Source organism: Cetorhinus maximus, chromosome 22, assembly GCF_964194155.1.
Source record: "Cetorhinus maximus chromosome 22, sCetMax3.hap1.1, whole genome shotgun sequence".
Lineage (NCBI taxonomy): Eukaryota > Metazoa > Chordata > Chondrichthyes > Lamniformes > Cetorhinidae > Cetorhinus > Cetorhinus maximus.
Window position 1 is genome coordinate 52907615 of NC_135900.1, and position 24488 is coordinate 52932102.

The 24488-nt window shown below is 41.6% G+C and overlaps 1 protein-coding gene across 6 annotated transcripts in view; it reads right to left on the minus strand.

The window, feature by feature from the left end:
* LOC144696699 (FYVE, RhoGEF and PH domain-containing protein 4-like) overlaps nucleotides 1-24488 on the minus strand; it is a 428322-nt gene that overhangs the window by 21979 nt on the left and 381855 nt on the right. For all 6 annotated transcript variants that reach the window (XM_078568320.1, XM_078568319.1, XM_078568321.1 and 3 more), the window contains 7 exons: nucleotides 24266-24324; nucleotides 18916-19065; nucleotides 17318-17410; nucleotides 17140-17219; nucleotides 5744-5774; nucleotides 1202-1297; nucleotides 37-162 (listed from right to left, as the gene is read on the minus strand). In XM_078568320.1, coding sequence (XP_078424446.1) covers nucleotides 37-162; nucleotides 1202-1297; nucleotides 5744-5774; nucleotides 17140-17219; nucleotides 17318-17410; nucleotides 18916-19065; nucleotides 24266-24324 — 635 coding nt within the window. The remainder of the gene's footprint in view (nucleotides 1-36; nucleotides 163-1201; nucleotides 1298-5743; nucleotides 5775-17139; nucleotides 17220-17317; nucleotides 17411-18915; nucleotides 19066-24265; nucleotides 24325-24488) is intronic.

Consider the following 24488-nt stretch of genomic DNA (forward strand, 5'->3'; position numbering starts at 1 on the left):
ATATTGCAAGCACTTTGAATCTCCCATTCCACTTACGTATCCACAAGCACGGCAATGATGTCTTCGCCTGGTCAGCGCATTGAAGGGTTCCTTACATTTCATACATAAAGTAACTTCATTGTCACGAATCCATTTCGGTGCCCTCATTCCCAGTTCTGCAGTCTTTGGGTTGGTAGAGAAAGAAGAAAAAGTCATTTGAAAAAAAAACTGGAAATGCCAGTCAGATAGTGTATGAACATTATAAACCAAACTGGTGTGCTCCCCTCACTGTCAGTTAATTAGCATATTGGCTTCCTCCAAACAGCACATTTGTTTTGAGAATCATTAAAGATATAAAAACTATATTTCAGTCATTTTCAATATAGACCCCGTTTTATTGATAGTACAACTGAGTGAATGAAGGCTTGGACTTAAATTCATTTTCATGTCTCCAACTCCTTCTGCTTGTTACATGAATAAAACACCGTGTGTCAGGGCTTCCTTTTTCCACTGAAATCAGTAATAATGGAGCACTCATGCCAACGTCAAATGTGAGCCAAATTTCATTCTGGCCTTGTGTTCTAATGTCAGTTGGCACATATACAATAATGGATATAAAGATGGTTTTGAATGTCACTTGTTAATTACTTAGATCAGACACACAGATTTCAGGAAAGCTCAGCATGTGGCAAACAAAAAACAGCAGGATATTAGATGGAGAGAATTATGTTGCAAGAGGGATAAAAATACCGTCCTCCTTAAAAGACAATGGTTTCTTCTTGAGTCGTGAATTTATTCATGACATGATTCATGTTCACCTCAGTTTAATTTCAGTTTTAAGGACAGGAATGTCCTTTTTACCTCTGCTAAAAGTCGTGAATACATTTCACTGTGATCTCTCAATGTCGGTGTAAATCCTACCCCACAATGTTATACTCATTTCAAAATTAAATTTTTATCATATGGAAGCAAGAGGTGTCGCTACACAAAATATGAGTACTCATTAAAAATAGAATATGAAAATCATGATGCAATACTTTTGCATAAAGTCCCAAATAATTCTTCTTAAATACGGAAACATCACAATCATGATATGGAAGTCAAGGGAAAAACACCAATGATAAAAGTTTATTAAATGTGTTCTTTATTGTGTATTTCATCTAATTCAGCATAAAAATTGAAATGACAGTGTCAGTGAACTACTGAATGTCGTGGAATTTACCGAAACCTCTGGACCCTGGTCCTCTCCTTCCTTGGCTATTGCAGATCTGAATGTTTCATTTTTCTGATTAAAATCTTGTATTGTGCTCTTTAGAGCCTGTAAGAAAAGCAAAAAAAAAGTAATATTCTAAAAAAACACAGCATAGTACAGACTAAGCCATGTAGATTAACCAGCCAAAAAATTCAGCTTCTTAATGACTTAATAGGTTAATTCAACACATGGGGTTGTACCGAGCCATACAGAGCAGTCGGTGTAGAGTTACTTTATCCTGGTATTGGAGGCTAACTAACCTTTACATACTGTTTGAGGCCTCCATTGCAAGACTAGACTGTAAAAATTTCTAAGCCTTGCAGTCTAAGGAAGATTTACAGAAACCACATAAACAATTTCAAAATACCAGTGCAATGCTAAATACTGTGTAGTTTTGTGCCTCAAAGAGCCAGATCATTTAAAAAAAAAAATCTGGATCATGGACAATATTTTTCTGCTGTATTCAGCAATGTTCATACAATAATCGATGAAACACTCCATCCAACAAGGCAAAACAGTCCGTTGTTTTTCCTCAGGTATAACAGACTTTTATACTACTATTAGACCCAAGCATACAAGAAGTAGCTAGGTCGGTTAAGCATGTCATTCAGAATGACGCTAACAGTGTGGATTCAAATCCTGTTCTGGATGAGGCAGATTTGGGACCTGCCTCCTCACTCTGCCCCTGAGAAAGGAAGGCAATGGCAAACCATCACTGACAAAAAACTGCCAAGAACTGCTCTGGATGAAGCATCAGGAGACAATCAGCCAAGTTCCTGCCTTTAGGTAGAGCATACACGAATTAATACAAGTATATGACTAACTTCTTGCATTGCCAATCAGCTGGATAACATCTAGACTGTATTTGTAAAACTTGTGATTGGCTTTCTAAATATCTCCTTCATTCCTGCTAGAAAATGTGAATGAGGTAACAAGCCCTTATCCAGCAAACCAAAATTCTTTACCAATGGTAATAAGATTCGTGACCTGAGGAATGCTAGAACTGAAAACTGCAGCACTATTGGTCAGGAACAAGATGGAGTTACTGATCTGAACCAGTTAGTAATACACAGCCAAGGCTGTAGCATCTCAATGCTTAGTACCAGAAGTTGTCCTGTAATCAAGGAAAAAAATACAGGCTTGTATAGATAAGTTTGGAAAGGAAATCAGTAAACGCAAACCTTCCAGATTCTTGTATGATGTATTACTATTGGTACTGCTAGCCAGGTTTATATATAACCTATTACATGCAATTAAATATTTAATAAGACCAATCACTGGGTATGCAAAATACCTCCATCCATCATGCTGCAACCCGATTCTGTGAAAATGGATTGTAGATTTAAAATATAGAATAATTTTGCTATTACAGATGCCTCAGAACAAATGCTGAGTTCAGTAGCATAGAGCGTTTAGATGATGTAAAATAATCTGGCCATTGGCATTCCAATGTTTAGTTAACTTATAAGTCTCAAGATAATCCTTAGTTTTGAATTCCCCTGTTCTACTACTAGATTTAATTTTTATATTTTGCAAAAAATTTGAGCCTTCAAATTCCACAGATGTTCTACCAAATATTCACAGCAACTTCAGTAGGATACTGATCGAGTGGCTATGGAATCTGCAGAGACTCAGTTAAGCTGCGTTATAAGGGGTAAAGCTTTCCATTTCCCCTTATTTGGTAAACGATGGGCTGGATGCCGAGCCAATGTTCCCTGTGGCAGAGGTTGTCAGTCTCAATAGTAATGATCCAGTCAAGGCAACTGGCAAACAATTGAGTGGAGGGTACAAACCACCACAAAAGACAAGTTGCAGGACCACTTGCTTAGGGGACCAATAAGGTAATGGGAGCATGGCCTGAGCAACCATCCCACAGGCAAATGCCAAAGTTTCCAGCTGGCATGAGCAGTTGTACACAAGAGGTTAGGTTCAAGTAATGTTTGCACTCATGAGTCATGCAAATGCTCCATTTAAGTTTATCAAGTCCATTCTGATGTAATGGGATCACAACTAAGTGAGTTTCTGGGTTTTTTTTTTAAAAGAAGAAGTGTGTGTGCAAATTGATAGAAATTTACCTTATCTGGAGTTAAGTTGCTATCTGATGTGTGCATTATGCCAAGTTAGGTCAATGAAATGGTATTATACCATTTGGTGAGGTGAACAAATTGAAAGTTATACAATAATCCCATGTAGTGTGACATTGTAACTCAAAGTATTCTAACCCAATAAATCCAAGCACTATGGAAAAGACGCCCTGGGAGTAAGTGCATCCAATTTAAATTAATTTCATAAAGTGTGCAATGTTTTATCGCAGGTTTATTTGATTTCAGGCCTATTTATCCACTTTAAAGGGTGCAAATTGTAAACAAAGAAATTATGACAGTTTAATAGGTAGTTGCCTGTTTAACAAAGGATATTACACAATCTCAGGAATCAGATCATTGTATGAACTGCTCAAGTTTCTCATTATATATTTCCATCTTAATCTCTTTTGCTACACAAGAGAAAATGTAGCTATGGAACCTGTCTCCTCACGACTCAGCACTTTTCAGACTCTGGCATTGAGTGCAGTCCAAAACTTGAGGTAAAACAAAAAATTATACTTTCGTATTGGCTATAAAGGATAAAGGAGATGAGCTTCAGGCAGTATGAACACAGTTTCTAATGATAGGTGCTCTATGTAGTGAGCTTACAGTGAAATAATCATTATGAATTATGAGTCTCACTTAGAAATCATGAGGATGGCTCATGTGCGGACTAGAAATATTAACCAGCAACTCTCCTCTGAGTCCCTCAATAACAGTTGTTATTGAAAAAGGGAAAATATTTCATTCCACAAAGATGCATACACTCATATTTATGAGCTTAAATATTTTAATATAAGCTCTTTTTTATTCTTGCAACAAATACAAACAATTGTAACAGGGAAGACTGATCAAGGTAGTGTAGTGGAGGTTGTATATATGGATGTTTGGAAGACATTCAACAAAGCACCACAAAGGAGGCTCATTAATTCCATGGGCTTCCATGATCCTCAGTGAACAGTGGAGGCATTGAAACAAAAGTAGCTCAGTTACAGGAAGCAAAAGATGGTAGTAGTGAGTGGACGTTTTCAAACTGGGAGGTGGTTTGCAGTGGTGTTCCTCAATGGTAAATTTTAGATTTATTACTCTGCAATTTTTATAAATGACTTAGGTGTAGGAAGCTCCATTATAAATTTTTTAAATGATACAAAACTTGGCAAAGTAGAAAATCATGATGAGAATAGTTATGGGCTTCAGGTTAACAGACAGAATGGTGAAATGTGTAGAAGTATGGCAGATAGAGTTCAGTGTGGAGTAAGTGATGCACTTTAGCAGGACTAGTATGGAAAGCCAACATTCTATCAATGACATAATTTTGAAAAGTGGAGAGAAGCAGCAGGCCATTGGTGTCGATTTACACAAATCCTTACAAGGACTAGTTGATAAAATGGTTAAAACACCTTTCAGTTACTTGGGTTTATAAATAGAGGAATATAATATAAAAGCAAAGCAATCACACTAGAACTTTAATCAATGGTTAGATCTCAGCTGCAATATTGTGCATAATTTTGGGCATCACACACAGGAAAGATGTAAAGGCCTGAGAAAAAGGTACAGAGGTGATTTACCAAGATGCTACTAGGCATTGGACTTTAGATACAAGGAGAAATTGGAAAAGTTAGGACTGTTCTTCTTGGAACAAAGAAGCTTACAAGGTGAACCAATAGAAAGATGACAAAATGTTTCACAGAGTAGAGAAAAAATATTCCCTCAGGCGAGTGGGTCACAGATTGAAAATCATTGGCAACAGGTCTAGAGGGAGGTGAGAATATTTTTCAGAGGGCTGGGATCTGGAACACTATTTGAAAAGCCGACTCCATAAATAATTTTAAAAGCAAGTTGAACAGGTACTTGAGAATGAGGAACAAAAATCAGGGATGTGAGAAGAAGCACAACATCTTCTTCAAAGAATCAGCAGGGGCATGATGGAACGCATGTCCTCCTGCGCTGTAAGTTTCCATGATTTTATAACTACACATAAAAGACGACTGTTCAGTGCCTTGTTCACATCTGCTGGGCACTACAATTTGAACACAGAAGCCATGTTTTGACAATCTGTAAGTGTTACTGTGAAAAAGATATTAGGAATATTAGTATTGTTAACTGAAAAAAGATCAAGGTCCAGTCACCTATTTTATCTTCGACCAACCCAGTAGTCACATGATACAGTGATAATGGAGTTGTTGACTAATCATTGCAATTAACCTCTATTAACCAGTCTACAATAGACCCAAATAAGACATAATAAAACCTCAGTGGTGGAGAGCTTTGGAAACCATAATTCCAAAGTCATTTTTTTATTGAATAAAATTATTAATATCTTACTTATAAGAAAATTCTGACTACCAGTGACATTTGAGAACTTATTTCATCCCTGATTCAAAATGTCAAGATGCAAGTTATCTAAAACAATGTGTACAGTTCTTACCTTTATCCATTCCTCTTTATCCTGGTCAGAGCTGCAATTAAACAATATGATCAAACACTCCAGATACTCGCTGATGAGGAAAACTTTCCTCTATGTAATAATATAACAAAATCTGAACATGTTCCCTTTTAAATGCATTTAGCTTACAAGGCTGGCAGAAATATGCCCCAGAAATGCCAACAAATAGTCATCTCTTTGTATAGTGCCTTCAAGTGTCTGCCTGGATGCAGTGTTGTTTTCTGTCAGAGACTGAACATAAACTTCTGTACAAAAGTAAATTGTAAAATATAATGAATGCATCAAGTACATTCTGACTTTTGTTGTCATCTGTACTCATTGGACCCCTGAAACAGGCTTGCAGGCATTTTATTCCACATTTTAATTCAAACACTAAAGAGACTAACATTACATTACAAACATAACACACATTCTTCATTTAATATCATAAAGATTATTTTTGTCAGAAATGATTCTTCCCTTCAAATCTTTTGGCTAGTGTTTAAAATTAACTTTAAAATCTAATATTTGTTAGTTCCTGCATTTATACATTATTATACACATTGGGCTGGATTTTATCGTCAGCAAGCTGGGGCGGGGCCTGCTCGCCGACGTGTAAAATGACGCGCGGTGACATCGGGTGGAACTCCCGACATCACCATGCCCCATTTAAATTTTCAGGAAGGCGGGGGTGCAGCAAAATCAGCTGCGCACCCGCTGACCTAATTAAAGTAATTAGTAGACCTGCCCGTCCAACCTTAAGGTTGGCGGGCAGGCTAGGAGCCCTGGCGCGAACTAGAAAAAGCATGAAACCTCATCCATGGGCAGGATGAGGCTTCATGTAGGGTTTTAAAAATTTTAAATAAGTTTTTTTGGAAATTATGAACATGTCCCAACTCATGTTGTCCCCACTCAATCGGAGGTGCGGTGCCATTTTACGTGGGCGGGCGGGGGGGATTCCTAAAATGGAGAGTATGCTCTTTCGCGCATGCGCACGAAAGACTGCAGTCATCTCCCTGAGGCTAAGTGCATCCTCAGGGAGATCGGCTCCAAATGTGAAAAAGCTCAAAATAGAAAAATAAAATTTCCCTAACATGTCCCCTTTTTGTCACATGAGGGGACATGTTAGGGAAATTTTTTTTTTCTATTTTGAACTTTTTCACATTTGGAGCCGATCTCCCTGAGGCTGCACTTAGCCTCAGAGAGATGACTGTGCTCTTTTGTGCACGTGCGCAAAAGAGTGTAGTCTCGATTTTAGGAATCCTCCCCGCCCGCACAGGGAGCGCATAGCGCTTCCCTGCTGACGTCACGCTGGGCGGGCCTTAATTGGCCCACCCACATAAAATGGCACCGCACCTCCGATTGGGGGTGCCGATCAGAAGTGCTCCTGCCCATCAACTTCCCCCCCAACAAGGGGAAAATTCAGCCCATATACATAAAAAAATCACATGCACACACACATTTAGTATCTTTCATGTTAAAACAAAATACTGCAGATAATGGAAATTCTAAATTAAATCAGAAAAAGTTGAAAACACTCAGCAAGCCAGGCAGCATCTGTGATGAAAGGTAAAGTGCTTCTGCATTAAATTTAGCAAGTCTCAGTTGAGGTAGAGGGCAAGGTAAAGTAAAAAGTATCTTGGTAGCTCCACACTCAATTATTATCCCATTGGCCCAACTAGAAACTGTGCATGTGTCAGAGAAGAAGGAGATAATTAAGCTAGTCTGCACTTTCACAATTATTGTTTTACACCTATTTTAACAATTGTTTAGAGCAATATTTCGACCCACACCTGTTGTTTCAGATGAAAGTGGCAGGACAACTGTGTGCTGCCTGCTCATTATCACGATTGTAGCGTGCAGCCAGGCTGAACCTTGCTGTTAAGGGGCTGCACGCCTCAGTAGATAGGCCTAAATTTAAAACCTGGTTACAGTAACTTTTCAAATAAGCACAAGTACTATTCATAACTTACAGGTGGAGCTGGAGATCATTGTATGATAGAAATCAGTCAGTCTTCACAATGGAAGACACGAGTGACATCCCCAAATTTCAAGAGAGTCAGGGGGCAGAGGTGAATGTGGTGGCCATTACCAAGGAGAAGGTGCTAGGAAAACTGAAAGGTCTGAAGGTGGATAAATCATCTGGACCAGATGGATTACACCCCAGAGTTCTGAAGGAAATAGCTGAAGAGATAGTGGAGGCGTTAGTGGCGATCTTTCAGGAATCACTGGAGTCAGGGAGGGTCCCAGAGGACTGGAAAATTGCCAATGTAATCCCTCTATTTAAGAAGGGAGTGAGGCAAAAGACGGTAGTTAGGAAGGCAAATGCAATGTTGGCATTTATTTCGAGAGGACTAGAATATAAAAGCAGGGATGTGTTGCTGAGGCTTTATAAGGCTCTGGTCAGACCACATTTAGAATATAGTGAGCAATTTTGGGCCCCGTATCTCAGGAAGGATGTGCTGGCCCTGGAAAGGGTCCAGAGGAGGTTCACGAGAATGATCCCAGGAATGAAAGGCTTAACATATAAGGAACGTTTGAGGACTCTGGATCTATACTCGATGGAGTTTAGAAGGATGAGGGGGGGATCTGATTGAAACTTACAGAATACTGAAAGACCTGGATAGAGTGGACGTGGGGAAGATGTTTCCATTAGTAGGAGAGACTAGGACCCGAGGGCACAGCCTCAGAGTAAACGGAAGACCTTTTAGAACAGAGATGAGGAGAAACTTCTTTAGCCAGAGAGTGGTGAATCATTGCCACAGAAAGCTGTGGAGGCCAGGTCATTGAATGTATTTAAGACCGAGATAGATAGGTTCTTGATTGGGAAGGGGATCAAAGGTTACGGGGAGAAGGCGGGAGAATGGGGTTGAGAAACTTATCAGCCATGATTGAATGGCGGAGCAGACTCGATGGGCCGAATGGCCTAATTTCTGCTCCTATGTCTTATGGTCTAAATCAACTTGTTTTTGAAGTCTCTGCCCAGATTATCACTATTTTACCAGAAAGCTTTCATAAAGAGAAGGGAATCATTCTTTGAAGTATTTCTAATGCCTACATGACAACAAACTATGCCCATGAAATTTGATAACCCTTAAAAACATGCATGGGAATTGTAACGCGCACACTGCCAGCTATTCAACCATGACAGCCACATTACCCAAATATGTTGCACCACACTCACTGATACACTTCCCTCTTTCTTGCAGGACAAAATGGTATACAACCAGAGACAGCAAGCATGGGGGCAGGCATGGTGTATGCCTTCACCTCTATGGGGGAGATAGTGCCGACCATTACTAGAGTGGGCATCACCGAGGGCAAGCGCAAGTGGTGGGATTGGAACTATAGAAGATAGTGGTACCCTTAAATCCTCCTTCTCACATCCCACAATCTCCTCTCATTACATGCTGCAGGTGGTGTAAACATGCACCTCTTCCCCTCCCACGACCTTGTACCTTTCTCCTTTCAGTTACCCTAGAATTGCCACCTGACCAGGCAGTGGTGGAAGAGTAACATGTGGAACAGATGAAGAAACACCATGGCCAGGATCTTTAGGTCGGCGAGCGAGGGGCGGGGCCCGCTTGCTGATGTGTAAAATGACAACATTTCAATTTTCAGGTCGGTGGGGTCGCAGCCGAATCAGTTGTGCACCCGCTGTCCTGTCAATGGCCTATTGAGGCCATTTAAAAAGTAATTGAGATATTTAATGGACTGCCATTAATGGTGGGCTTCAGAAAAAGCATGAAACCTCATCCACGGGCAGGATGAGGTTTCATGAGGGTTTTTAAAATTTTAACAAATGTATACTTTAAAGTATGGACATGTTCCCACTCATGTGGCAGTGTCACATGAGTGGGGACAGGTCAGTGACACTTTATTGTTGCACCTGCACCATTTTTAAATGTGGCGCCGATCTCTCTAAGGTAGCACTTAGCCTCAGGGAGATGAGTGCGCTCTTTCACGTACATGCGCGAAAGAGCGCACTCTCGGCTGAGGGATTTCCCCCCCGCCCGCACAGGGGGCGCATAGCACTTCCTGACGGATGTCACATTGGGGCGGGCCTTAATTGGCCTGCCCACGTAAAGTGGTGGCTCTGATCGGAGGTGCGCCCGCCTGTGCCCGCTCCTGCACTTCCCCCCTGATGGGGGGAAAATTCTCCCCCATCACTTGATCTCATACTTGCAAACACCAAACCAGGTACTGCATGCTTAACTTAGAGATGGGGATACACATCTGGTGGTCAATAGACATGAGTGGCCTACATGCAGGATAAGAGTCACACAGGTGCCAGATCCACAGAGGGCGAGATCGCATACAGGCTCTGCTGCAGAGGACATGGATGAGTACCTCAATGGGTGCTAATGCGTATGCATAATGAAATACTTGGCACATTGGCAGACTTACCAGAAATCTTATGTACAATATCAAGGAGCCTGGAGGAGTCTGGTACCAAATTTGCATATGTCCTTTTGCAGAGCTTGGGTCCCATCCTTTCCAGCATGCAAGTGGTGGACAACTTCACTAGCACATGAGGATTCAATCATGATGCAGTGTTCAATTGCTGATGTCTCAGCTTTCATTGCAGCACAAGTAGAAGCTATCCAATGTTTGGGTTTCAATGAAAGCTCAGACCTCTGCCATGCAAACTCAAACTGCTCTCATGCAAGGCCAGCTGTGGATACCAGTGTGCAAAGCAGATTGCAGAGTGTCACAGCAGTCCAGCAATCTGTCCTTCAACAGATTACAAGAATTGCTGAGGTTCTTTGCTGGAGAATTAACCTGTTGTCCTTTCTCAGACAGTATTCATCCTCCCACCTCTGCCACTTTGCCTATTGCCCATTAGCCAGCCAGTCCAGACTGCTGCTACCCATGCTGGGTAGCCACTGGGGTCGCACAGCATGGGAACATTAGGACAGGAAAATGCACATGGAAGTCATGCACAAGATGATTGATCAGTTTATACTTGTACTATATGACACAATTTTGTCATTAACTTTGGCTTGGAATGTTTATTTAATGTTGCTTCTGTTTTTTTGAATTATGGTCAAGCAGATGCTACCATGATCAGTGACAAATGTTAATGCATAGAAAATTAGGTTGTTGAATGAGTGGTACACAGAAAGACTAGCCAGAACGGGGATGTCTAGGTTGCTCCTCCCTCCTTTCTCCTCCTGTTCCTCATAGCTGGTGGCAAGGGCTGTCCCCTTATGAGGTTCTGCAGCACATAGAGTACTGCAAATCCTGACATCCACTCTGCAGACTAGTGAAGGGCTCCCTCAAGAGCAGTCCAGACAGCAGAAACATTGTTTCAGCATGCCAATGACCTGCTCCATTATATTTCATGTAGCAGGATGGCTTTCATTGCATGCTGTCCATGTGTATGGGGGTTGAGTACTGGAATCATCAGACAAATGATCACCAGATAGCCCTTGTTTTCCAATAGCCATGCTTTGCTTTGTTGTGGTGGCTTGAATGCAGATGGAACCATGAATTACTACTGACATCATGACTGCTGGTAGGCTACCAGGCATTGACCTGCATAATTCATTGTATACAGTTGCACACCAAATGGACATTGAGGCAGCAGAATCCCTTTGGTTGTGTTACATCTCAAGTGAAATGTGGTGTCCATAAAGCGACTTGCATATAGTCAATAGAATCCACTAACAGGGAAATTCTTCATTGCTCTCAAAGCCACATGCTTGCTGTGCCAACTGCGCTCTGGCAAGTGAAAATGAAATGTAGTCAGATCTCTTTGAATAGAAAGCATTAGTGACTTCCCTTCCACAACAGTAGATGACAAATTGTGAGATGCTGCAAATACTTCCAGCTCCAGCTGGAAGGAATCCAGATGCATAGAAGTTCATGACCATGGTTATCTTCACAGCTACTGAATGCATTAAGCTGTGCATAGACCCCGATACGCAAACACCAAGTGTTACTATGTGCTGAGGTTCTCTGTTCTCGGTGTTGTGAAAGATCTGTGAAAGAACACTCCATTCAGTTGGACTGCGCCATACCACCTGTTGTTCATGGAAAAAGTTGTGTGAAAATACCTTTGACCACGAGTCCATCAGGCTTTGGTCAGCACATAATGTTCTCGAGGCCCAGCAGGAAAAGGAGATGGTAGATCTGGTTGGATAGTTCCATGAGCAGACTGTCAGATCCTTCTTGCACACCCAGAGTCTCAGTGCTACTGCACCTGCCATTGAGGTGGCTGTGGTGAGAAGAGACCATCACTGACCTCCTTCAGGAACGTGCATTTGCAAAGCACATCTGGAAAGAGATAGTGGTTTTTGTCGAGGTTCTTCTTGAACAGTGCTCTACAGGCTGTTTCCAGGGCTGCATATTGAGCTTAACATCAACTAATGCTGGAGGACCATCAATTCAGTGAAATATGCCCTTTGGTCTGCCAGTGCAAAGAGCTACCAATGACCAGGTGTTGCAGACTGGCACATTCCAAGGTCAGAAATGCATGCCGAGGGACGCATTAAAGCTTTGGGAGAGTTATGCAAAGGGAAATTGGGGAAAGACCACTATCTAAGGCCCTCCAACCGTATAAAAAACTCCTTGGGTTGTATGAATGTTTGACATGAAATATGTCACAAAGCTACCATATTTTTCATATTATTATTATTGTGGGATATTGTAAAGCAGGCTTATGTTTGTGGGTGTGTGCATGGTTCTGCCTGTATAGCTGAATTAATTGAATTAGAGTTGGATAGACTGCAAGGTTGAAATTATCAAATGAGTTTAGGTGTAAAAAGGGTATTTGAAATGCCCTTGAATTGAAATGAGTGAGCTAGGGTAAAGTCAGTAGATAGGGTGTGAATGAAATTTGCATTTTAAGATAAGTGGAGAGATGTTTGGTTTTCAAAGAAACATGATAAAGTTTTACAACTGACAGGATAAATAGAGCAATATTATTATGTTTATTTTTCCCAAAAGGAAAAGGCCATATTGACAACATGAAAAATTTTTATAGTACGAGAAAAATAAATTCCAAAGACATATGGAAACAACGGGATTTACAGGTTAAAGAGGAAGGAACATATTTAAAGAAGGATGGAAGGTTGTATGAGGGGTGACCGTGTAAGATCTAAAAGATACACCATGTGAAACAAACTTGGGGAAACAGCCTCTAGCCACTCTGCAAAAGACTGCTGTTCCAATAGCCAAAATTGTGTTAAAAAGCGTTTAGAATTCCATTGTCGAGTGGGTGCTGTGGTAAACCTGCTGGATTGCCTCTCTACATTTAATATCTATTTTGGACTGTTGCCTTAAAGGGGGCATGTAGTTGGGAGTCAGGTTAATTAGGAATTTTGGGATTTGTTTTAATATTAAGTAAAGGTGTAACTGTAATCTTGTGTATGTGTTTTCATTCTTTTCTTTTGCTAATAAATGTTTTAATTTAATTTTTAAAATCTCTAAAGGTGTTAGTGGATTCATTACTTCTGAATTCAATGCACAAACCTTCTCGTAATAAATACAAATTGCAAAACCGTTGTCATAGCGTGGTCAAGTTTCCCTTGTGGATTTGGTCAGCCTAGCAAAAATCACCTGCCGTTTCATAGCAAATGTAAATGTATATGCAAATATAATCTATTATGGCAAGTGTAGTGTTATGCCTCATGTAGTGTATTGTAAGAAACTGATCTGTATTGCATGTATATAATGTCAAATGTGAACTGTTATGTAATGTAACTTTACAAATTTTATGAATAAAGAGAATTTTTGGAAAAAGAAATGTTAAAATCTTAGTCTGACTAACATGTCTTACCTATAATTATTTGAAAGAAAACAGAATCACACCAGTTCCAAGTTTAAATAAAAGCAGGGCAGATAGTTTCAACTGAGGGATAAGAAATGGACAGAAACATCACAGCAGCTTCACATGCAGGGAAAACACACTGGGCTCTGGTAATATTACTTAGCAAAAACAAAGAACTGCAGAACTAATGTGGCATGTGTACTTAATAATTCCTATATTTGTGTGGAAGATAGCAAATTCCGGTTACTCTCATCCTTACTTTGCTACTCAAAAAGACCCACCAAGTGACATTAGCAACATTTCGCTCTGACAGAAGATAAATGTAGTCAGACAAAACCATTCAAGAACCACCAACCGCTCAATCAGATCAATCTCAGTTTCTTTAATTTTGTATGGAAGGTGACAACCCACTTAGGGAATATCTTTGAAATATTCTGTTGCTTATATGCTAGTGAAATTTGTGCTTATTAAGCTAAGATTTTAACTTAGCACTTTCCCATTTGGAGACCCATCAGGGCCTGCTGGGGACGTGCTCAGGTCAGCAAGCTCTCACAGCGGCATTGACCTCAGTTGGTCAATGCCAGTGTGGGAGATGGTTTGGGCACCAAGTGTCCCAGTTTGGTGCCCATCCATCTACGGTGAGCAGGGAGGTCTGACACGACCTCACGGCGGTGCAGCAGCTGCCTGTTGTCTCTGCGGGCTCCTCTCAGGGCGCTCTGAATGAGGGCAGCAGCTCCTCCGCCCCTCTGCCAGTGACCGTGGGATCCCATGAGGCTGCGGTGACTGGGGAGATGCCAGCTGTGGCACTGGCCACTCCCTCCCAGGAGGGGCCAGCACAGGCTCCACGAGCCAGAGGACGGCCGCCAATGTCATCGAGCCAGCAGGACAGCAGAGAAAGCAAGCTGTCTCAGATGCCAGTGCCAGCAAGGGGACAGCACCTAGACATAGCACCCGTAAGCACTTTAGGCACACCATGGGTTTCTCGCTGGTGCTTTTATGTTGGCTCACTATTAGTTCATTAAGATTTGGTGTGCTGTGCAACATCTTTTTTTTGGTTTCTGAACTTGATTTTGTTATATCATTAAATGTGGATATGTAAGCATGGCTCAGGGTGATTGCTTGCTTCTGCAGGTGGACGAGAACCCACGGTGTTATGAATGAGTTGCTTGACATTGAGCTTTATTGACAAGGGCCTTAGTTAATGTTCCTATCCAGGCAGATTTTGCACTCAGCTATCGAGTATGGAGTCTGCAGCCCTGGTGTGTTTTGGAGGTCCATCTGTGGTGGGCTAGCTAAAGGTTCTTTGGATTAAAGCCTCCCCTGTCCCTGCCTTCCTGGAGTATGCCTGGGTCAGTGTCTACCCCCTCCGCTTTCTCCTATGTGTGCTCATCCTCGGACTCACTGCTGACTCATCGTGTGCAGCTGGAGCAACTGCATCTACATCTTCTTCCTCCACTGTGTCACCCCTTTCCAGCGCCAGATTGTGGAGAGCGCAGCATGCAACCACTATCAGCGACACACGATCTGAGGGGTATTGGAATGCGCCCCCTGAACGGCCCAGGCATCGGAAGTGTATTTTGAGAAGACTGATAGTTCTCTCCACCACAGTCCTTGTGGAAGTGTGGCTCCTATTGTACCGCTGCTCAGCCTCTGGTCTTGGATAGTAGAGAGTCATGAGCCACCTTCTGAGGGGATAGCCCTGGTCACCCAGCAGCCATCCATCCTGCCGGGCTGGAGCACCGAAGAGCCCCGGCACCTGGGAGTGTCTGAAGATGTTAACGTCGTGGGAGCTGCCTGGGTACCTTGCACAAACTTGCAAAATCTGCATCTTGTGATCACACACTATCTGCACGTTCATGGAGTGGAAGCCCTTCCTGTTGACGAAGGCACCTGGCTCACTTGCTGGTGCCTTGATGGCCACATGTGTACAGTCTATTGCACCCTGGATGCAGGGGAAACGAACAATCGCTGTGATGCCTCTGATTCGCTGTGTCTGGCTGGCCTCATCCCAGTGGTAGTGAATGAACATCAATGCACTCCTGAACAGAGCGTCTGTCACCTGCTTGACACAAGTGTGGACAGCTGATTGGGAGACACCACAAAGATCACCCACTAACCCCTGGAATGTACCGGAGGCATAGAAATTGAGGGCAACCATAACCTTCAGTGACACTGGCAGGGGTGCCCACCCACACAGTTGGCGCAGATCTCAGGGCCTATCATCTGACAGATGGAGGTGACTGTCTTCCTCGAAAGATGAAACCTCCTTCAACATTGTACCTCAGACATATTGAGGTAGCTGCTTCGCCGCCTGTATACCCTAGCAGCAGGATAGTGGCGTCTTCTGTGACCCCTTCCACCTTGGACTTCCTGTTGGCCCTGCGCCCCTTGTGCCTGCGCCTCTCCTCCCAAAGGTGGCTCCCCCGCAGGCTGATTGTGGACTCCTGGCCTCCTCCCCCTTCTGGCCCTCCCTTCCTCCTCAGAGGAGGTGCCTCCAGTGGATAGCGCAACTCCCATTCCCAGGCTAAGGCAAGGCTTCCTGAAACCTGCAAGTCCCAAAAATGATCTTTACTGTAGAGTCCTGATCTGAAGGCTGTTATTCCTGTCCAAGCAGCTGGTATGAGTTTTGAAGTATTCCTGCTCACACAGGTAAGTAGCAGTAACTTTCACAATTAAATATCTAACAGATACCACTCGCAACGCCACTCACCTCTCTTATCCCGCCCGTGGATGAGGTTTATACAAATGTCTCCTACCCGCCTGCCTGTTGCGCCCATCCTGAAGATTGCACGGGCCCCAAAAAATTGCAGACAATTGCTGCCTCAAGGGCCTTAACTAGCTGATTAATTAATGGCAGGTGCGTGTCCAAGAACATCGCGCGCCCGCCCACCTAAATATTGCGTTGGCGCACAGTGACGTCAGGACGCTCGCCCGATGTCACCATGTATCATTTTACGCATTGGCATGCGGGGTCCGCCCCCATACACCAACAAGAAAATTCTGGCCATTGTTCCTAATGCTCACTTCAATTAAATTGCAGTCCAAGTTAGTTTGCTATTCGACTGGCTGGCTAATTTGGAGAAGTTTTGTGCTATGTGCAATAGACTAAAATTAGCTTATAAAATTGAATGGGGGTGCACTAGATGTAAGACTTTAGAAATTAGTGATGATGAAAAGAGCACACCAAGTCATGGGTTAAAACATCACTTCTCAACTTGAGTGCACAACCTGGCCTGACACTTCAACAATGCTGCACTGCCATTGTCCTGGACTGCAGGTGTTGTCTTCATGACGTGCTAAACTGAGGCATTGTTCAGGTGAATGTAAATAGTACCACTGGGTATTTTCCAAAGAAGGGCAAGGAATTTTCTGAGTATCTTGGCGAACATTCTTTTCTCAACCAACATCACAAAACAGATCATCAGATAATTTATCTCATTTGCTGTTTGTGTGACCTTCCTGTGCATAACTTAATTGGCTCCGAAATACTTTGGGATGTCCAGAGTATGTGAAATGCTTTACATAAATGCAAACAATTGCATTCTCTCTTTCAATTGAAATCCATTGCAATATAACAGAACAGTTTACATCTGCGGAATAACTGCTAAAGCAGATTTAATCTTACCTAGCCTGCAACTCTAGTGTTCGTTCCTTTCCAGAGACCTGGAATGTGTTTGGATAGTCTTTGTTATGGGTTTCAATCACCTATAATATGCAGTAGCACAGATAGAATACGTTTAGACGACATGATTCAGAAAAGGAAAATGAACTGCAGTTCACTATTTATTAGCAATTTGACAAACCTTCATGCCTTCAATGCCAATTTTCGTTCGAACAGAATATCGCGTAAACACCAAACTGAATTTTGGAACGCAGTACAGCAACATATTGTTTAACTGTGGAGAGAAGGAAAAAGCAATAATAAAGTTTGAAAATTACTAACCCATTTCAATGTAATGTGTATCCTGGGGTTGGATTAATAATCAACAGTTTTAGCTGGAATTGCATGCCTTTGTTTAAAAAAAAGCCTAATTAAATAGCACTTACCTTGAAATGGCAGAACTCAATAAGACAAACAACAATGTCAGCAGTGTGTTATAATGTTCTGTCTGCTCATTAGATCATTTCATGCCTAATGGAACCTAGCACTTTTTCTGATTTAGCATGGACACAGGTAGCTATAAATCCAAATACTGAATATGACTTTAGACGGTAGACATTTACACAGAATGTGTGTAAGGTGTCATCTTAAGAGCACTTCGCAAGTTTCTGAGGGAAGAGGGAGGGGAGAGCATCATAGGGTGTGTGGGGTAAAATATGGCGAAGGAGCGTTAGACACTAACCACAAAGTAATTTAGGAAGACAGGGGTGTCTTAAAGATATTGGAGGTGTGGCAGGTGAAATAACACTGAATACAATCTGTAAATTAAAAAGGTGACTTACGTCCATGAAAGACTGTTCTCCCAGTGGGAAATATTTCTGCTAGGCATGGATTTCAGAAATTCCAGAGATCATGTCTGACTTTCCAACCATTAATTTAAGTAGTTGGAAAATTATGTTTAGCAGTTGCCTGAATTTCTGATGTGTGTTCCTGGCAAGCGGGATTCCTTACCAGGAAGAGTACAAAGTCAAAAGTTACCCTGTTCATTTTTGTGTGTGCCAGATGTTGGTAGGCAGGTCAAGTCGACCTCATAAAGTAGGACAGTAGAAGGAGAAACGTTAATTGTAAGTACCCTGCTACTGTTGGCAGTTTATATAAAACTAATGGGAAAGTTTTCCAAAATTTTTTGTTTGTGTTATAATAAGTTACCTTTCGCATTTCAAAGTATTTATATCCAGCCTTAAGTGAATTCAACTACTTGTCAATATTTATACTACAAGATCAGCAATTGCATTGCCATTGTTAGCACTAGGATTTCAATGAAGTGTAGTGACATTTAGTGCTACATCCATTTGAACTACAAACCAAACAAAATTCCATATTAGTAATAGTGCCTGAAGATACTTCGAGCTATAACGTTATAATTATCCGTCTCAGTGGAGGGAACAATTTGAGGTGTTAAATTAGAAACATCACAAAAGAAGCATATTGCATATAATGAAGCTCATTTTAAATGCAGTTTTGTTTTAGAAAATTGGTGCCAAGGCTGAAATAAGCCCGGATTCTCCAGCTGAGTATATGACCAAAGGTATCTCTAAAGATTTAGTGGTGTAGGGCTTCTTTGGTGCCAACATCCTTTCCCTTACATCAGCTAAATCCAAATAAATTGAACAAGGATTAGCAATTCTCAGGCTGCAAAGGGAGGGAAGACCATTTGTAAGGTTGCAATATTATCAACAATTCTTACTGCCTCCCACCAGGTTATCCAGTTTGTGCCTTCTTAATGGCAGAAGTACTTACCAAGAAAAGATATCTTTCCTGTGAAGAAGTGTTGCGAGCAGCCAGTTTAAGGATTTGTCCCTCTTTTATTAGTTCATTTGAGGGATTAACAATATCCTCCTCTTCACCTCCTAACATTTCATACACGTCAATCAACTTCTTCATCTTTTCCTAAATGTAACAAAATATTAGTAATCTCCTCAAGTTTATAATATCATTCTATTTATATGAAAGAGGGAAGGTACTTTACATAATCTTCTTTCCCATTTCTAGGTTTCAATGCTTCATGCTATGTATTTTTCTTCAAATTTTATGGGCAGATCTCCAAAATCATTCTTGAGCGGGTCATTAATTGATATGCAAGATTAGTCCACAGATGGTATTTGGAAGGAGTCTTGGGCTGAAAGTTCTTCTTACTTCCTAAGATGGAAATGCTTAACATCTGGTTTTGGGCTTCTTCTAAGAATATTCTTGTAATTAGGAACTCATCAGCTGCAAACATGTGTCAGAGTATCGCATGATATTTCACATTGTGGATCTGATACAGAGCAGCTTGGCTGTGAGTTGTGCAAAGTGCATTTTATTATAATCTAGCCTACTCTTCCCATTTACTGTAATATTTAGGAGTGGAACCATGTGTGGACTGGCCTCTATACATGTTAGTTTCAAACATATTCAAAAAGATGAATTGGTCACAAGAGTAGCTACATGTGACTCTTGGAGTCAACAAAAAAAATTCACCATGACTTATATCCAAAACTCTGGAATTTTATATATCTTATCTGAATATGCACTGTAGTGCATTTTAAGGCTGGTAAAAATTGCATCTCATGAATTAGTGGTCAGGGGTTTTCGCCTATGCTAGTTGCCTCTTCTTCATGGATGTAAGAAGTTTATATCTCTAGGGGGAATCTGCATGGGGAGAAAACAAGGGTAGGATAGAAGTTTAGGTTCACTGGAGAATAACATCCCATAGCATCACAAATTGACAGCATAGAATGAGTCTACTTGGCCCATTTTCTGTGTACTAGCTTTTTGTTAGAGCAATCCAAAATGCACACCACTGCTCCTATTTCCCCTCTAACCATCCCTACCTGCAAATTTTGACATCATTTGCATTCAACAGCATTCATGTGCGCTCATTTGACATCAGTTGTACTCAAACCAATTTAGCTATCATTTAACATTGCAAGTAATGTAACTGACATTAATGTCATCAATTGCCTCAAACTGCAGCACTCAAACAATTTGCAATTAGCAACATCACTTAGGCATTCGGACACAAAAAACAACCAGTTTATTTTCCATATTTCTGAATTTCCATAGCTTCAAACATCCTAAAACTGAGCCAACTTTAGAAAAAGCAGGTTTCAATGGAAGTTTTAATAAGCTAGTTTTGTGTTTTCCTTTGTAATTTATAATGTGGCACAACTCTGCTAGCCCCTCCACGTCACCCCTCCCAAAGATTGCAACAGTTTTCTCCCCCACAACACCCCAATCAATTTTCTTCTGCCCCCGAACCCCCATCCTCCCAAATTGCAGCAGTTCTCTTCCTTTCTCTCTCCTTCCCCTTCCATCTCGCACCCCCCGCTCGCCCCCATTCCCTTCTCTCTCCACCCCTCCCCTCTCCCAAGTTGAGTTCAGTTTACAGGTCCAGCCAGAACAGAAAGTGACAGTGAGGCCGGCCCTGATGCAGTTTTGAGCCGGTGTGGGAGCAGCGATGGCACCGTCAACGAGTTAAGTATTTGGGGTGGGTAGTGAGACGCAGGGAAGGTGGAGAGAGTCAGGGTGGAGGTGATGGTGGAGAGAGGCAACCTGGGTCTCCGTGTTCAGTGGGGCCTGAGGCCTGGAGACTAGAGGGAGAGAGGGGTAAGAGTTTGGAAGGAGGGGGGGGGTTAAGAGTTTGGGGAGAGAGGGAGAGGGTGGAAGAGTTTGGAGATTGAAGTAAGGGGTGAGGGGGTGAGAATTTGGAGACTGGAGGGAGGTGGGGGATGAGTTCGGAGATGGGGGGTAGTTGGAGACTGGAAGGGGGAAGAGTTTGGAAACTGGAGGAAGAGGATATTGAGGGAAGATTTTAGACCCCAAGACTGAAGGGCATGGGGTGGGGGAAAGAGGGTTTAGGCCCTGAGACTGGGGGGTGGTGGGTGGAAAGTATAGACCTTGAGACTAAAAGGAATTAAGAACTGATGGGGATCAGATGAGTGTTCTCAAGTGCAGTATAGTGGAAATATTTTTTGGTCCAAATGAAAAGCTGCACAAATTCAGATATTATTTAAGTAATTAATTTCCTTGTAGTTTCCAATGGTGCTGAGAGCACTTGGTAGCTTTGAGTTCACTGGATAGCTTTGAGTGCACTCGATGCCTTTGAGTGTCTTTTGTCATTTGATATCAAAGATGGCAAAACACTGCTGATCTGTGCTCAAACTCATTCCAAATTAGAACATATCCATAAGACCATAATACATAGGAGCAGAAATTAGGCCATTCGGCCCATCGAGTCTGCTCCGCCATTCAATCATGGCTGGTACGTTTCTCAACCCCATTCTCCCGCCTTCTCCCCGTAACCTTTGATCCCCTTACCAATCAAGAACATCATCAAAAACACCAATAGTTTTTGAGTGCATTGAACACAAAAATGATGCCAAAATTTCTGGGCTGGGACGCATCTTTCTTTGCTTCAAATGTTTATTACATTTATATTTGCCTCAACACTATTGGGCCTAGTGCTGGAAAATGGGATTAGAATAGTTAGGTACTAGTTTGACTGGTGCAGACTCGATGGGCCGAAGGGCCTTTTTCTGTGCTGTAGGCCACTATGACCCCTTGTGGCAAAACATTCCATGCTCCAACATCCCTCTATGTAAAGATATTTTTTCTAACCTCCATCCTCACCCTCTAACTAATCATTTTAAATTGATGACACTGTTGTCACGAACTGACCAACCAGAAGAAAGCCTTTCCCTGTTCACATTTCATAATTTTATAATCTTCTAATAAATCTTTTCTTTGACTTTATTACTGCAGTGGGAATTGCCCCAGGATTGCAAGTTTTTCTTCATTACTATGGTATGACCCTGAGGTAAAAGGGCATGGTCATGAACATTATTTCTGAACTTGCAAGAATTTCCAGGTATCACTAAAAATGCATCATTTTGTGCTTTTTTAGACCTCACCAAAAATAAGTTCAGTGAGCCATTTTAACTTTATAGTTAAATTCCTATGGTAGATAACAGTTTACATCTAAATAAAAATTAACATCCTTGTTCTGGTGAACCCCAAGATTTTTTTAAATGGAGTTCCTACTCTCTGCACATTGATATTTAATATACAGATTACCTTCACAAACTGAGTTGATTATATGGCAAGTTCAACAAAGTAACAATAATAACTGGTAAACATAGTAATTTCACATGACCAACAGGTCACAGAAATTGGGTTGGTATGTGATGTCTCCTGCACAAATTAATCCTCAGAGTCATGAATTATTAAACATCTGGCCCAAATTTCCATCTGGGTGTAGAAGTGCGCTTTGGCGTGCAAATGGCCACACATTTTCTTTGGAGGAAATCTGAATTTTATCCACATAATTGACCCACGCTAATTTCCTCTGGCATTTTTGTGGGTGGACAATAACTAATGTGCACACCCACCCTTGCTGAGGTTGTGTTCCCTATTTTAATTGGGGGACGAAAATCAGATTGTCTCCTGCACACCATTTTCTTCTGGTGGTGCGGAGCTTTGGAAGTCCATTATGAGCATGTCAGGTTTGAGAGTTTGTGAAGAAAATGGAAAGCCTGCTGAGGAGTCTGGAACATTCTGAAAGTTAAGTGTAAGATGTTTTCACGCTTTTAAATGCTATTAGGTGCTGTATTCTAATGTAAGTTGTGTTCTTAATGCAATGATTCATCATAGGGATCTGTTCTTTAAAGGTAAGTTGGCCCTTCCACTGAGCTGCCCTGTGTATTTGTTCACATGCATTACAGTGCTTTTCCAATGGAGAAAGCACTGTAATGCAGTGAAAAACATTACAAAATATTCTGTCAGCCTATGCTGTCATTTTTTCTACTATGATTTAAATGGCCCTGGACCTGGCTGATTAAAAAAAATGGTTTTGACACTTGGAAAAGATCTAGCCACCCACTCCCTTACACATTGAAAGGCATTCTGCCTCGAAATTGAAATGAGCACCTTCTGTTTTTTCCTTTCCACAGGGCAGTCTATTAGGTGGACTGCGATGGCCATTCTGAATGCTGCCCGATTTTCAAGTGCTAACGGGTTTCAGCACAGAAGGTGTTCCATTCACCGAAGAATGAATGGCAGTTTCAATTTGTTGTAGTAACAGTTTGTCCATTTGATGTGGTTTCTAGTTTGTTGACGCAAGCTAATAGGTACAAGTATTAGTAGGGTATTTCCCTCCACGTGGCAGAATGCATTCTTTTCTTAGTATCAATACTATGGAGGCTTTTGTTAGCTGGGAAGAGGTTTTTTTTTTATTTTCTTCCCCAAGGAATGTAAAAAATGTTCCATTGATTTTGTTTGGAAGCTGAGAACTGTACAAAGTGCATACTGGGAGGGTGGCTAGGGAAGGATACATAGGGCGCATAGCGGCGACATAGGGTGGCATGGATGAATGGATGATCTGAGAGGGCATGGACTGAAATGGGGATGGATGGGGGTGAAGTTTAGAGGGCCTTTAAGCATTGCTGGGAGCAGAGATACTGCGTTGGATAACCAAGGTGAGCCTTCTAGCCAACCAGGCTCCTCGAGCACTCCAGCACAGCTTGCAAACTGCACGGCCAACCCCAACCCAGTGTGAAAAGACCAAAATGGCGTGTGAAGTTACACATGGGTCAGGTGAGCAGTATGTGAGCCGTGAAAGTGTGAAGGTCATGTTTTCCCCAAGCCCAGAGGAAGATTCGGCCCAGGGTATCTACCTTTTTTTTTACAACCATTGGGCAGCTTGCAATCTTTGAGCTTGCCTTAATTGTTATGCACCGTCAGAAATGGTTTTCATTTCTCCAGCAGCTTTGTGCAGTGAAATCAAGCACACTGCAGTAAATCTCTTTTGATGGCAAGCTGTACAGCAGATGCAATTGCAAAGATATTAATGATCAGGAATGTCACAAGAGTGAACTGGTGAGAAGATATCACTATTCATATGAATATTTATTATATAAATTGCTGTCAACTACTCACAATGTATTTGGATTTTACTGTGCTGACTCCTATCTTTGCAGTAAGGGCCCTTGAATTTACAGTGTTTGTCCATGGTAACTATGTGCTTGCTCACTTGCAAATAGATAATCCTGACATGTGCCCTTTGTAAAAAAAAATTGAAGTCATTAAAGGAAAATATAACTTTCGAACTCACCATCATACGGATTGCAGCATTCGAATGGGTGGCTGCAGTGGAAATAATTTCAAGGGAATCTGTAAGAAATATTAAATAGATTAAAAAAAACTTAGTTCATTGTGAATTTGAATAATTAAACTGACTCAGTATTTTTCTAATGGAGTCAATAATAAACCTCAAATTACCAAAAAAAATACAACACATTGAAATAATGGACAGAGTAATAATAAGAAAACAATTT